Consider the following 12,222-nt stretch of genomic DNA (forward strand, 5'->3'; position numbering starts at 1 on the left):
TTATATTAAAAGGAACTAAGGTGTAATATACCAAACATAATACAGTTTACAGGGATTTTAGTGGCCTCTGTTTTAGTGTTGCTAGGGAGAAAGATGTGCATGTGTGTTCATGTGCATTATACTGTCACATAGTTAATAAAATGTCCATAGTTTGGTCTAGCTTGGGGAATTTTAAAATTACCATTGTCCAAAGGAAGAGGCTATTTAATTTTCTTTCTTAGTTTAAAAAAAAAAAAACATTCAGGATCCAAGAATTGTGAATGGTAAAATGAGCTGCTGTTCTCATAATATTTAGGAGGCACTTCCTATATTTATACCAAGGAGTTATTTTAAAATTCCTCAAGCCAAACAAAACTATGGATGTTTTATTAACTATGTGACAGCTTAATTGTATGTGTGAGAGAAAGTATCTTTCTGTCGCAGTAAATACACATGTGCAGAAATACGGAGTATCATGAATGAGTGATACAATACTCCCCAGGAGTTATGGTATAACAGTCTAATAGAGAGGGTTACACACCACCCTCTTATAGACTCATGAGAATGTCCAATTGACATGTGGTAAACACAGAGAAGAAGAATTTCCCAATGGTTAGGGCTCTAGCCAGGGACTTGGGAGACCTAGGTTCAGTTCTCTGCCCTATCAAAGGCTTTCTTGTGTGAACTTGAGCAAGTCACTTAGCCTCTCTGTGCTTCAGTTCCCTCTGTGAAAAATGGAGCTGATAGCACTTCCTTTCCTCAAAGGAAAGTTGTGAGGATAAATACACTAAAGATTATGAGGTGCTCAGATACTATGATAATGGGAGCCAGATAGGTACCACAGATAGTTCCAATCATACGGTAATGTGTATATATATTTATAGCCATTTTATATTACTAGTGGCACTATGTATTTAAAGAAATTTTAGCTGCTTATATCAAATGTAAATTAGCATGCCTTTAGCATAGCTAAGCCAAGTAATCAATAACAAACGTTCTGAGATTTTTTCCATTATTTTTATATCCTGATAACTATGTGTTTTCTATTAGGAAGAATAGAACTGAACTATCAGTCCCATCTTGCTTTCATCAGACTGGAACCTAGAGATAAATCACATAACCTGTTTGGTTTTTTTTCCTGAATAAAACCCAAGTTATCCTGTCCTGGGTACCAAACACCAATATGAAAACTACCAAGGGCCGGATGAAGCATTATTGCAAAAGCACTATTTAGATCAGAAAGAGGAAAGTCACAGAAACAAGAGATGGAGAAAAGAAAAAAAGAAAAAAGTAGGACTAAACAGATTGATTTCCCTTACTGTGGGGAAAAATCTGTAACTTGGTGCAGTGAGTGAGTAGCCAGGCCTGCCAGAGTAAATAAAAATCATTCAGTAGGAAAGCATTTTGCCTAAGTAAGGGCTGATTAAAGAGAAAAGGTCTGATCTTTGAGTCTGGTGCAGCTGTTCACAGTGCAGGGACTGGTTTGGAGTGGGCAAGAGGAAACAAAGAGAATTGCTTTATATACCTGGGCACTCACCTGATCCCCAGGGCCGCTGGAGGCCAATTCATAAACCTGAAAAATCCCAGGGCTTCTCTTATATATGATTGTGATGACTCTCAACACACATGCCAGCCACCCCCCTTCCATACAATATATCTCATACTCTGGGTTTCTGAGGGGCAGTTACATAATGAATAGGCAGGGAATCACCCTCTGGTCAACTAGGTCAGTTTCAAGCTTCCTTTATTTCATCCAAGTGGCACAAGGGAACATAGCTGTAGAATATGGATCCAACTTCAGGTTTTAGCTGACATTTGAACTATCTCACTGTGGATCAAAATATGCTATATAGGAGCTAAAATACCACCAACAATGCAATCTATTTTAAAAGTACTTATATTTCTCACACTGAACCATCTTTCCTTTCCTCCAGACACTGTGTGCTGACATTGTGAGATTAGTACATTAAGGCATTAATTAGATGAAGGAAAAAAGCCTTTTAACTCAGCAGAAAGAAATAAGTTCAAGCACCCTAAAAATCCCAGAAACCCAAAGATTTTCAAAGAAAGCATGTTTAATAAGAAGACTAGCATTTTAGTAGTAGTATCTATTTTTACTATTTCTTGGACTGTATTTCTCTATCTTTCACTTCCAAACTACCCCCCATAAGAGTTTAACTTAATGTTGTGAGAGAGAATGCAGAGTTGTCATCATATTAATTACCATATCAAAACGAGAAGAGCAATAAGTGAAAACCGGAGTGGATCAAAACCCAGAATTCCTATTCCACAGGAAATTCTGAAATTTAAGTTTTTTGTTCTGATTTGGAACAACAAATCACAATTTCATTTAGAAAACAAATGGAGCAACTTTTCATTTTGATGTTACTAAAAGGTTTTATTTCAATAAGGTCAAAATAGTTTCATTTCAATAAGGTAACAACTTTTTGTTTCAACTTGATCAATTTGATTTTTATATATTATATACCAGTGGTTCCCAACCTATGGTCCGGGGGCCAAAAGTGGCCTGTGGGGTCTTTCAAAGTGGCCGACACCTCCCTTCCCGCTGGCTGCAGAAGGGCGCTGATGCCCAAGGACCCAGGCGGAACGAGTTGCCATGGGGTTACAAGACCAGTGTAGGCTCCTTGCTGCAGCTAAGGGGACTGGAGATGAGTGCTCCCTTCCCCCAGCTGTAGCAAGGAGCACGGCAAAGCACTCTGCCTGGGTCCATAGGTGCTGGTGTCCCTGCTGGAGCCAGAGGGAGGGGAGCATTGATCTCCCATCCCCCTGGCTGCAGAAAACAGCCACTGCCTAGGAACCCAGCTGAAGTGCACAGGGCTAAAGGATGTGTGCAGTTTCCCTGCTGCAGCCAGGGGGACAGGAGATCAGCAAGGAGGCAGCCTTCCCTCTGGCTGCAGTGGGGGGAGGGGGAGTGGCTGCTGGAGGAGCAGCCAGGACCCAGGATGCTTGAGGAGGGGCAGGACTCTAAAAATCAGTGCCTTTTGGTTTGTCACCCACTGTGACTTAGCTGCCAGGCCCTGTGCTTCAGTGTGTAGTGACAGTCACTCATCTACACTATGCTTTGTCTGTGAGTGTGTGATGTACCGTGAGTAAATTGTAGGTGTAAAATAGTGAATGTAAAAATGAGCACAGTAGCATCAAAATGTTTACTTTAAATAGGTGGTGATTTGTAGTCCCTAATGGTGTGGCTGTCAATTCATTTTTTATGAGTTGAGAGACTGGTGGCCCCTCAAGGCTGTAAAAATTATATTTGTGACCCTCGAGCCAAAAAGGTTGGGAACCGCTATTATATACTATATAAGTAATTGGTACTTGATTTCCTTACTCATCATTTTATCTAGAAATTTTTATTTTTTATTCTAACTGGTAATGGTTTAGCTAATTGGTACTTGGTTTGCTCAATTAGAATATTAACTGTATTCTAATATCCCATAGAAATCTCAATTTTCTTAAATCAGCATTTTTAAATGGAAAATATGTTCTGGTGCAAAAATTTTGACTAGTTCTAATGAAAATATAAATCTGTTACTCACAAAGCGTAAGGCAGTTCCTGACCCTTAAAAGTATGCAAAGGGAGCTCGAGAAGGGTTCAGGGAACCTTCAATCCCACCTTACTGAAAGTCCAGGGACAAATTCACACTTCCCACATTTGTGGGAGACCAACGATTGCTCCATCCATGTACCCCAAAAGCAGCTGGGGGGGAGGCAAATCCATTGTATAACCCTCGACCCCCAATAATTGGCCTGCAGAGTTAGCTGGGTGCACTAGAGGAAGCATGCTGCACAATCTCAAGGGATAGCTTAGCTTGCACATTTCCTCTATACTCCCAGGTGAGGGATGGACTGTGTTTCAATCATTCCTATGGGGTTATATATATCTGCACTACATCCTTCTTGGGGCTGTGGCTAAATGCTAAGATCTAGTCCAAAAGTTGATAAAGTATCAACATCTCTTCATTGCAAGGTAAGTTTAGAATTCTGCTTGGTATGAGTTTCTCGGACATTTTACTTTTAATCTTATTGATTCCCAGTCCTGGAAATCTTATATTTGAGTTTAAACTTTATGCACTGATTAGTTCCATTGACTTCAGTGGGACTGCTCCTAGTACATTAAGTGCATGTGTAAATCTTTGCAGAATTGATGTCTTAACTTGTATTTCTTTGTCAAGTTACACTGAAGTGTCCAAAGCCAATAGAGCTAAACATGCTTGCAGCACCCATAAGTTCTTACTTTGTCAAGGGCTGCTTTTTCCAGTTCATCTTTTGCAATTGCTAGCTTTTGCTCCAGATCCGTTAGCTGTTGTGCCTGTGGGAATAAAAAAAAAAGTTGATGCAATTTACAATACAATCGTTTTCCCAGTAATTTTGCAAGCTATGCCTGTGAGAGAGGAAAGGGTTAACTTTGCAGATTAAAGTCAAAATTATGTTCCAGATGACCAAGCCTCAAGGGAACTTTTTTACTGAGAAAATGTGGCTTTTCTATATAGGAACTGGGCCCAAACCTGCCCCATTTATGTCAATGGAAGTTCAGTCATTAATGTCAGTGACAGCAGGAAAAGTCCCCTTGTCTTCTAAATAATTTAGAAACACCAACGTAGTATACTTTTTGTAAAACTTAAAGTACTTGTATAGTTTTTGTTCCTTGGCTAGTCTTGTATTCCTAACCTTTCAGGCTCCACTAAATTGGAAATTAGACTACACACACACCCACCCACCCATGCATACGTATTGAGACAGGCTGCACGGCCTGCTCCCTAGTAAACTTGAGGTTAACTCCAGCTCTGCTTCTCCCTCCTCTTGTGTATGGAACTCAAAGAAGGGCTATAGAGATGACTGTTTGTGAAACAGAGTGGTGTCCAAATCCAGGGACCCATGCTGTACTCCATGCTGAAGGAATTTTGAGAAAGAGATCTTGGTCATTTAGACAATGTTTTGTGTGTGCAGAGTCATTTCACTGGCTTACACTTACAACTGTCTACCTGAGTTTCCTTAATTAACAGCAGGGAGTGATTTTTCCCCCCAGAAACCTAGTATAATTCAACAGAATTTTACATGCAGAGAAAGAAAGTTGTAGTAGGGAATTAAACTTTTAAGGAGTTAAGAGCCCCTAGTTTCCTATGGCAGTGCCACTTATATTGTAACAGCACATACTTTGTAACTAAAGAGGTGGGGGGTTTTTTTGTTTGTTTTATTGTTGTACTTGCAAATATAAATAGCTCTACGGTTATTTTCAATGTTTATGAAGGAGAAAGGAGGAAAGGACATTGGACCAGATGGCTCTCTTTTCCATCTGAAATTGTAATGAGGCATTGTACATTTTTTGCATATGAATAGCTCTAAGGTTCTAACTCATTAGTTATACAGAAGACCACATTTTAGGCCTTTGCAAGTGTTTAATCAAACAACCAATTGCTAAAACATATTGCTAATTTTTCCCAGAGATACCATAGTCCAGATGTCTGACTTACCTACCTTCCATCCTTCTAAAGATTTTAAAAGTGACATTTGTCTATTTTATTACTTGGTAGACTTTGGCTATGCTGTAGGTGGCTGAACAATGGGAAATTAACCGAATATTATGTTCAGAATTAAATGCAAAGAGTTATATTAAACATATAGTTTTAAATGTTTGACAAACTAACAAAAGTAATGACATTCAGCGTCATGGCACTCCATTCTCTTGCTGATGTGAAGAAAAGCTTCATTGGATTCAGAAAAGGATTAGTCATTTATTTGGACAATGAGAGTTCTACAGTTCTATTAGTTAGAAGCGTACCTCGAAAGCATATCATGCTTCAGGGCATAAGCCAACCTGTAACTGATGAGGGTTAGGATGGAATTTCCCCTATTGCCAGGGCATTCCATAATTTTCCACTACATGGTTCCTCACATCTTCTGAGCATCTGATGCTACTCACTATCAGAGATAGAGTACTGACCTAGATGGACCACTGGTCTGATCTGGTAAAACACTATCCATGTTCCTTACAATAAATATGGGCCTGATTCAAAGCTCACTGAAGTCAAAAGGAGTCTTTCCATTGATTTCAATGAGCCTTTGGGTAATGGTTTATAAACACAGGGAATGAATTAAGATTGAGAAGCCAGTCTAAGGCTCAATCCTGTTTATATTTTCAACTGAATATAGTCATTGAAATTACTCCCAGTAAGCTGAATACGCAGAAGTAAATATTTGCAGAACCGAACACTAAACTTGGATTCACCTGATGTAGTTACTTCTGGAGAGATCTTCAAATGAGAGTGTGTCAGCAATAATATATCTTCAGAAGTATTCACATAACAATGGATTCTCAAATTTTAAAATTACTCATTTTATTTTGAACATGCATATTGGAATATTTTGTATGCACAAAAGTCCTTAAGTACTTTAACTTTTGTGTATGTGTGCACACACATACTACATTAAAAAAACCTTCTGTTCAAAGAACATTAAGATTGTAACATCAAGCACTCTAAAGTTACAAAATGATACACTTAAGGTTGCCTGTACAACCTTAATTCAATCCCCTTGTTTTCATGCATTATGATACAGTCTTTAATTACATGATCACATACTATTTTCTTCACTGGACCCTGCCTCTTTATTAAATATTTGTTTTTATCATCCTCAGTTTATGCCTCCAGGCCTTATTTACCACTTACCTCCCTACCCTGCACTGAATACAGACCTATAGTATTGGAGTGCTTCACAAACATTAATGAAGTTGTTTTCACAATACCGCCTCCTCCGTGAGAATATCATCCCCATTTTACAGATGAGGAACTCAGTCAAAGAGAGATTAAGATTAAAATTATCAAAAGCATCCACTAAATTTGAATGACAATCTTGAGATATCATTCTCTGATTTTCCAGAGTACTTAGCATATTATAGCACATTGTTTTTCAAAACGCAGATCGATTTGACTTCAGTTGCAGTCACGAGTGCTCAGCACTTCTCCAAATCTGGCCCCAGAAGTCTCACATTGGGCAACCAGAAAATGAGCAATGCACAATTAGTGGCCCATTATGAACATTTTGATTTAAATGACTTGCTCACCATGACCTAGGAACTCTATTGCAAAGGCAGGGATAGAATCCAGTTCTCTAGGGCAGCATTCAATGGCCTTACCCAAGAGACTGTCCTTTATCTTCTTGCAGTCCCCTGACTCATTTCCTACACAACTTCCAACTTCTGCAGCAAATGAAACAGGGGGTCCTACAGACAACAGCCTAATTCACTACCTAGCCCTGATTCATTCCCAGAGCACTATCCATCCTGTGTATTGAGTGAGATAAGGTCCTGTTGAAAAAAAAAAGTGGAAGATCATGTAATTTAAGACTGTATCACAAGACATATGCACAAGGGCATCTGGCAATTCCTATCTTTGAGTGCATAACTTTAAAATCTTAACATTTAACATATTTTATTTAATGTAATTTTATATATACCATATGGACCTTTACTAACTTTTACTTTGTGAACAAACTGTAACAGACTATGCAGACACTTGTGTAAGAAACCACAGTTGGCAATGGATATGTCTCATTGCAATCATATTTTTAAATGATGGCACTGACCATACTCAAGTGCTTATCAGAAACTCAGTCTTCGTCTCAATATATCACAGTGCTTCTATAGGTGTCATTGCATTCCACTGGGAAAAAATTGTTGTCTTAGGTAGCACCATGTAGCAAGGTGGGTGTCTTTAACCATCCTTGGGGCAACAAATGCATCATCTGGAAGCCAATGGCAGCTGTTCATTGTTGGGGGACTGCTACTGGTCAACTGTGCAGCGTCTAAAGTGTGCTGGGAAGGAGTTGTGCACTGCCCACAAAAGGCAGGGTAGGAAGGGATCGAGCCTCTTTCTGGTGTTCCCTTCCCTAAACTATAATGATCTTATCATTCATGCAAACCTTGCCTTTATTTATTTAATTGTTTTAAGTGGCACTTGTTCATATCTAAACTCTTATAGTTATGGAGGCACAATAAGACAGGGCTGATGAACGTCTCTTTCTTGATCTGGATTCATTGTGCATTGGTTCACAAGTTGACAGTGACTCATAACATTGGCAAGGATTGCAGTTGGGGTGTTTGCATGCTAAGAAGAGAACGTAGCTGCAAGACAGGCTAGCAGCTTTTGAGTTTATACCCATGCAAGACTTTAGGTACTTATTCGGGGAGGGTAGCCCATCCAACTGCTCACTGTTACTATACTTTATTTTTAGCGTGTTAGTTTGATTAGAGTTACTGCAGATATGCCTCTTTGAACTGGGAATCACACCCCAACTGGAAGTGTAGACATACCATAAGCTGCTTGAGGTATGAATTTGGAGAGGCACTTCTAATGGATGTGTGTTGGGCACAGAAGGACATTATCTGGACAATGAGGACCTTTACACATGTTGCAGGAGAATCAGACAAAGACAATACTCATGTCTGCTCTGAAGTATGTAATCCTGATGACATGTACCTTTCAGATGTAGTAGGTGCTATTTTCTATAGAACAGGTTACAAGTTTTGTAAACAAAAAGGTTTTCATAGAAAAATGGCTATTTTTTAGAAATTAAAATATTGTACAAAAATTATCCATGTCACTGTAGTATTTCTCCCTTTTATTAAATGTTTTCCAATCAAATCTTGTTTTGAAAAATAAATGAAAATATTTGCAGTTTTAGAATTGCTTTTCAAATCATTGATACTTTTATTCATTAACCAAAACCTTAGGTTACCTTAGTTACTTAGGTTTTGGTAACTTATTTCAATAGCCATTTCAATAACAATTTTTATAAAAATATTGACAAATTAATGAAAGAAAAAATGGGTTCACACTGAACTTAAAGAAAGAAAAACGTCAACAATCTTTTTTTTCCATGATTTCCTGCTCCCCTTTTTTTTTTTCCTTCCAGCTCTAATTTTCAATATGGAAATACTATCATGTTTTAGAGGAGGTAACAAGGTTTGCTGATGGAATATACCAGCTAAGCTCAAGGTTAGTGGCATCTGTGAGGCTGTGTGTTGGCTGCAGCAGGTGAGTGAAAACCCCCAAGAGGAAAGTGAACCCCAGAGGAAAGTGAAAAACCCCCAAGATCACTGCCAATTTTATCTGGAGGAAAATTCCTTCCTGGCCCCACATATGGCGACCAGTTAGACCCTGAGCATGAGAGCAAGAACCAGCCAGCCAAGTATGTGAGAGAAAGAATGCTCAGTGCCACCTCAAAGCCCTGGATCACCCTATCCAGTGTCCCAGCTCCAGTCCTGACCATCCCTGATACTTCAGAGGAAGGAGATAAAAAGAAACAACCCTGACTACACTGGAGAGGGGGGAGAAATCCCTTCCTAACCTCTGCAAGTGGTCAGCTGAACTCCTCAAAGCACAAGCTTTAGGGATGTAAGTGTGATGCTGGCTGGATTGGGGGGCATTTATTATATTATTTAACATCAATATGCCAAAAGCATAATAATTCATATGAGATATGCCATGTCAGGTACTGTTAGAAAGGCTATAACGTGCTAAATAAGATGATAATATTTATGTTCATGTGTTATATGGGTAATGGAAGTTATGGATATGCGTGCTATGTCTGTATCTCAACTTGTGCTGTGTTTCTGGGTGACACCCCAGCCAGGATGTCTGCAGCACTAGCCCGCTTAATGGCCCATTAAGGAAATTCACATGTACAATGGGCACAGCAGGAGAAGCCAGGGATATACCTGATGAGTCACCAAGACTTACTCATGTGACCCTGGACTCCATGTTATTCCTGTAAATTTCCACAAGCAGCATGGTAAAGGCCAAAGGACATAAAAGGCAGCTGCACCACATCGATTTTGTCTTCAGTCACCAGTCTTCAGTCAGTCTTCAGCTACCTACCTACCTCTGGATCAACTCATCTACAACCGCACTGAACTTAAGCTGTGAAACAAAGGACTGAGACCCATCCAGGTACTGGATGTATATCAGAGGGACTATACAAGCCTGCAAACTCTACATTCTGCTGGGCACCTGATGTAAATGGACTTTCCAATCATTTGTATTTACGTGATTGCTTTGATCATTTAACACTTCTCTTATAGTTTGTTTTTTTTTGTAATAAACTTTGAGTTATAGTTAATAAAGGATTGGCTGGCAGTGTGATAATTTGGGTAAGATGCATAATTATATTGATCTGGAACTGTGGCTGATCCTTTGGGATCAGGAGAAACCTTTTTGGTAAAGAGCATAGGGTTTTAAATAACTTATCTCTTTACTGGACCTAGTGGCTGATTGGGAGCCAGAGACTGAAATGCAGTAAAGGGGACTGTGTATATTTTTATTTTAGCTTCTTGATAGCCAGTGTGGGGAATCAGAAGCATTGTTTATGGCTGGTTGGGAAGTCTGACTTCAGTGTCACCCACTAGTGTTGGGAGAATCTGCTCTCCTTTTGCATCCTGCCCTGACCTTGGCATTTTCAGATGGCTACCCTAGTCACGTACGGGTCACAGTAAGATGGAAACTGGAAGTGATCCCGTAGCTGTTGACCTCCACCAACTACCATCACATGCAACCCTGCCGTACAAGTGCACTCCTAAGTTTCCTTAGCTCTCTCTTAGCTGCTCTGTGGTCCCGCCTCAGGACCACTCTTCTCTCTGGCTTCCTGGAGGATTCCTCTTTCCTGCAGCCTGTCCATCACCCTTTGCCTGGGCTTCTGAACTCCTCCAGTAAGCACATGTGTGGCAAGTCTGGAGGAGAAGGGATACCTTGGCTTAGTATTGCCCTTTAACAACTTCAGGCCTGGTGTGGGGTTTGTATATCCCATCATACACCCCTAATGCATTAATGGAAACCTGTAAGCCTTCTTTTTGGTAGACTAAACAAGCCAATCTCTTCCAGTCTCCTTTCATAAGAGAGGCCCTCCATTCTCCTGATCATTCTAGTACCTCTTCTCTGTACCCGTTCCAGTTTAATTTCACCTTTCTTGAACATGAGTGACCAGAATTGTACAAAGTATTCCAAATGAGGTCTCACCAGTGCCTTGTACAATGGCATTAATACTTCTCTATCTTTATTAGAAATGCCTTGGCTGTTACATCCTAGGATCACATTTGCTTTTTTCACAGCCACATCACATTGGTGGATCGTAGACCTCCTGTGATCGACCACATACCCAGGTCTCTCTCCTACTCTCTCACTTCCAACTGACTAGTCTATGCTTGTGGCAGAAATTCTTATTATCAGACCCTGAGTATCTGACTTTCACTTTGTACTATTGAATTTCATCCTATTTTTGTTACTCCAATCTTCAAGGTCATCCTGATCTTCCTGTATAATGTTCCAATCCACCTCTGTATTGACATTGCCTCCCACCTTTGTATTAGCAGCAAATTTCATTAGCACACTCTTACTCTTTGTGTCAAGATCATTAATAGAAATATTGAATAAAATTAGTCCCAAGCAGGTCTTGATGAACTCCACTAGCAACACCCTCTAGTCTGATCATTCACCTTTCAGCACAATCAAATGTCTTCTCCACCTTAGCGAATGCCTCATCTATATTACAATTCTTGTACTGAACCCATCTTCTCTAATTTAATTAATATTGCTCCATGTGGTATTGTGTCAAATGCTTTACTGAAGAGTACTAGATTTCCCTTATCTAAAAAAATCAGTTATTTTCCCCAAATCAGGTTAATCTGGCACAATCCACCCTTGGTAAACCTATGTTGCATTGAAACCCCTTTACCATTTACCTCCATGAATATAATTATTCTTTCGTTCCTAGTTTGTTCAAAAAGCCTTGACTACTACTGAGGTCAGACTTACATGTCTATAACTGCCTGGATCATTTTTGTTCCCTTTCTTAATTTTAGATATGACATTAGCTATTTTCCAGTCATATCATACTACCCTCAAATAGATAGGTTTATTAAAAATCCTTGCTACTGGACTAAAAATCTTATTTTGTAAGGATCGTCAGGACACAAACCCAGGTCAGCAGCGTCACCAGGCAATGGACACCACCAGAATGCCACTTAATGGCAGCTATCACCCAGCTGCTCCCCACAACCTTCAAACCACAGTGCAGGTACACTATGGGAAATCCTGTTCAAGAGACCTGACTGGCAGCCATCTTGAGACTCCCATTTGGCCCCTTGACACTGTATAAGTCCCCAGAGTATATCAGGAAATGTCCAGGAATCAACGCAGATCCCCAGCAAGCTGCCACACCAAATCTATGTCTCTG

The 12,222-nt window shown here is 39.8% G+C and overlaps 1 protein-coding gene across 5 annotated transcripts in view; it reads right to left on the reverse strand.

Moving 5' to 3' along the window:
• LUZP2 (leucine zipper protein 2) overlaps positions 1-12,222 on the reverse strand; it is a 299,712-nt gene that overhangs the window by 62,056 nt on the left and 225,434 nt on the right. For all 5 annotated transcript variants that reach the window (XM_067532095.1, XM_067532096.1, XM_067532097.1 and 2 more), the window contains one exon: positions 4,232-4,306. In XM_067532095.1, the coding sequence (XP_067388196.1) occupies positions 4,232-4,306 (75 nt within the window). The remainder of the gene's footprint in view (positions 1-4,231; positions 4,307-12,222) is intronic.

This window comes from Emydura macquarii, unplaced genomic scaffold (assembly GCF_026122565.2).
Source record: "Emydura macquarii macquarii isolate MOO-44397 ecotype Brisbane River unplaced genomic scaffold, CSIRO-AGI_Emac_v2 contig_3240, whole genome shotgun sequence".
Classification (NCBI taxonomy): Eukaryota; Metazoa; Chordata; order Testudines; family Chelidae; genus Emydura; species Emydura macquarii.